The sequence below is a fragment of the Blastocystis sp. subtype 4 genome (assembly GCF_000743755.1).
Source record: "Blastocystis sp. subtype 4 strain WR1 chromosome Unknown seqid_0825, whole genome shotgun sequence".
Taxonomy (NCBI): Eukaryota; class Bigyra; order Opalinata; family Blastocystidae; genus Blastocystis; species Blastocystis sp. subtype 4.
In genome coordinates this window covers 1-1,437 of record NW_014568722.1, presented here as the reverse complement: position 1 = coordinate 1,437, position 1,437 = coordinate 1, and the positions used below count along the sequence as shown (strand labels likewise).

The 1,437-nt window shown below is 37.9% G+C and overlaps 1 protein-coding gene across 1 annotated transcript; it reads left to right on the top strand.

The window, feature by feature from the left end:
* Positions 1–226: 226 nt before the first annotated feature.
* Positions 227–1,084, top strand: JH06_5660 (hypothetical protein; the record flags this gene model as incomplete). Its single annotated transcript, XM_014669241.1, has 5 exons — positions 227–294; positions 322–421; positions 454–708; positions 739–943; positions 969–1,084. 5 exons carry the CDS (start codon positions 227–229, stop codon positions 1,082–1,084), a joined length of 744 nt encoding a protein of 247 aa, XP_014524727.1.
* Between the last annotated feature and the right edge of the window lie 353 nt (positions 1,085–1,437).

The window sequence follows — 1,437 nt, the reverse complement described above, 5'->3', positions numbered from 1 at the left end:
CTTCAGCAGGAGCTTCAGTAGGAACTTCAACAGGCACTATAAAATCAAAAGAGGAAGACACAAACCACCTTCAGACATTTCTAGTTCTTTAGGGCGAATATGTGGTTGAATGAATAGAAATGAACGGGATTCCCGCGATTGTGGTTACTGCGGTTGGGATATGTGACGACATTCTTCGGTCCCAACTAGCCCAAGTGGCGATGACCTCACACTTGAATAAGAGAACATGTATTGGATTTGTACAAAATGTCATCGAGCTTTCCGAAAGGAGAATGCATTATTACATGTGAATAAGTGTCGTGGAACTACTTTTGATTGTAGCGAATGTAACGAGGAATTGCGAGTACAGGACATTTCAAACCATCTGGATTGTGAAAGAGCGATCAAAACGATTGCTCCTGCATTATACAATCCTAAAGCTGTATAGTTTGTTGTATCGTTTTTATTGTGTAGAAATCTCAAAATGCAGGAGTTGATACTTTGCGTATTATCGATCGAATGGCATTTGAGAACAAGGATGAAGAGTTGAAACCGGTATTCGACCAACTATGCAAATTGGACACGGTCCCAACGAAAGAAGCTGGCTTTGTAAAGAACATTTCTGAATTCTGCCATATCTCAACCGAAACTGCAAAGAAATTATTTGATGAGATGCAACAATGGAAAAGGAAGCAAATCCTGGCGTGTCGTAATTATCGTCATGATCGAGTTCGTTTTGTATCTTGTTTTCATTATTAGCGATCTGTGATGAAAGAGTTGAAAAAGGAAGCAAAGAAGGTGGAACGTCAGCAAAAATCAAAGGAAATTGCCAAGCAGCGTCAGGAAACAAAGGAGGAACCTGAAAAGAAAGAGACTGTAGAGAAGAAGGAAGTTTCTGAAACTGCAAAAGGATCAAAATACGAGAAACAAGTAGCCAAATTGATTCGACAAAACCTAGATGTAAGTAAATGTTATGATATGACAAGTAGAATTAGTGGATGCCCTTCGAAAAGCGGTGATACAAAGTATAAAGGAGAAGGATGAGAAAGCAGAGGAAATGGAACTGATTGAAGTGTTTAATCGAAAGGTAGGCATTTTAGAATGATTTCGAAACTAGTATCAACAGTTCAAAGATAACTGATGTGTTCAGTGTTTCTTTAGATATATGATTTATTATAGATTTGTTTGTTTGTTCCTTTAGGAATGGAAATGAATAGAGGAATAGTAAATGAAAATGAGCATATTATCCGAAAGAAACGGGAATGAATAGAAGAGAGGGGAAATGAAATCGATTTCATTTCAGTTTCGAGGAAGTTTCATGATCGAATCATTGACGGACAGTAGGTCATAATCATTCTGAAATGTCAGGTGAATTAGTGAAAGAAGAAGGAAAGAAGAAGAAGGTTGCTTTGATTACAGGTATTACAGGTCAGGACGGTTCTTATCTTGCTGAGTTAC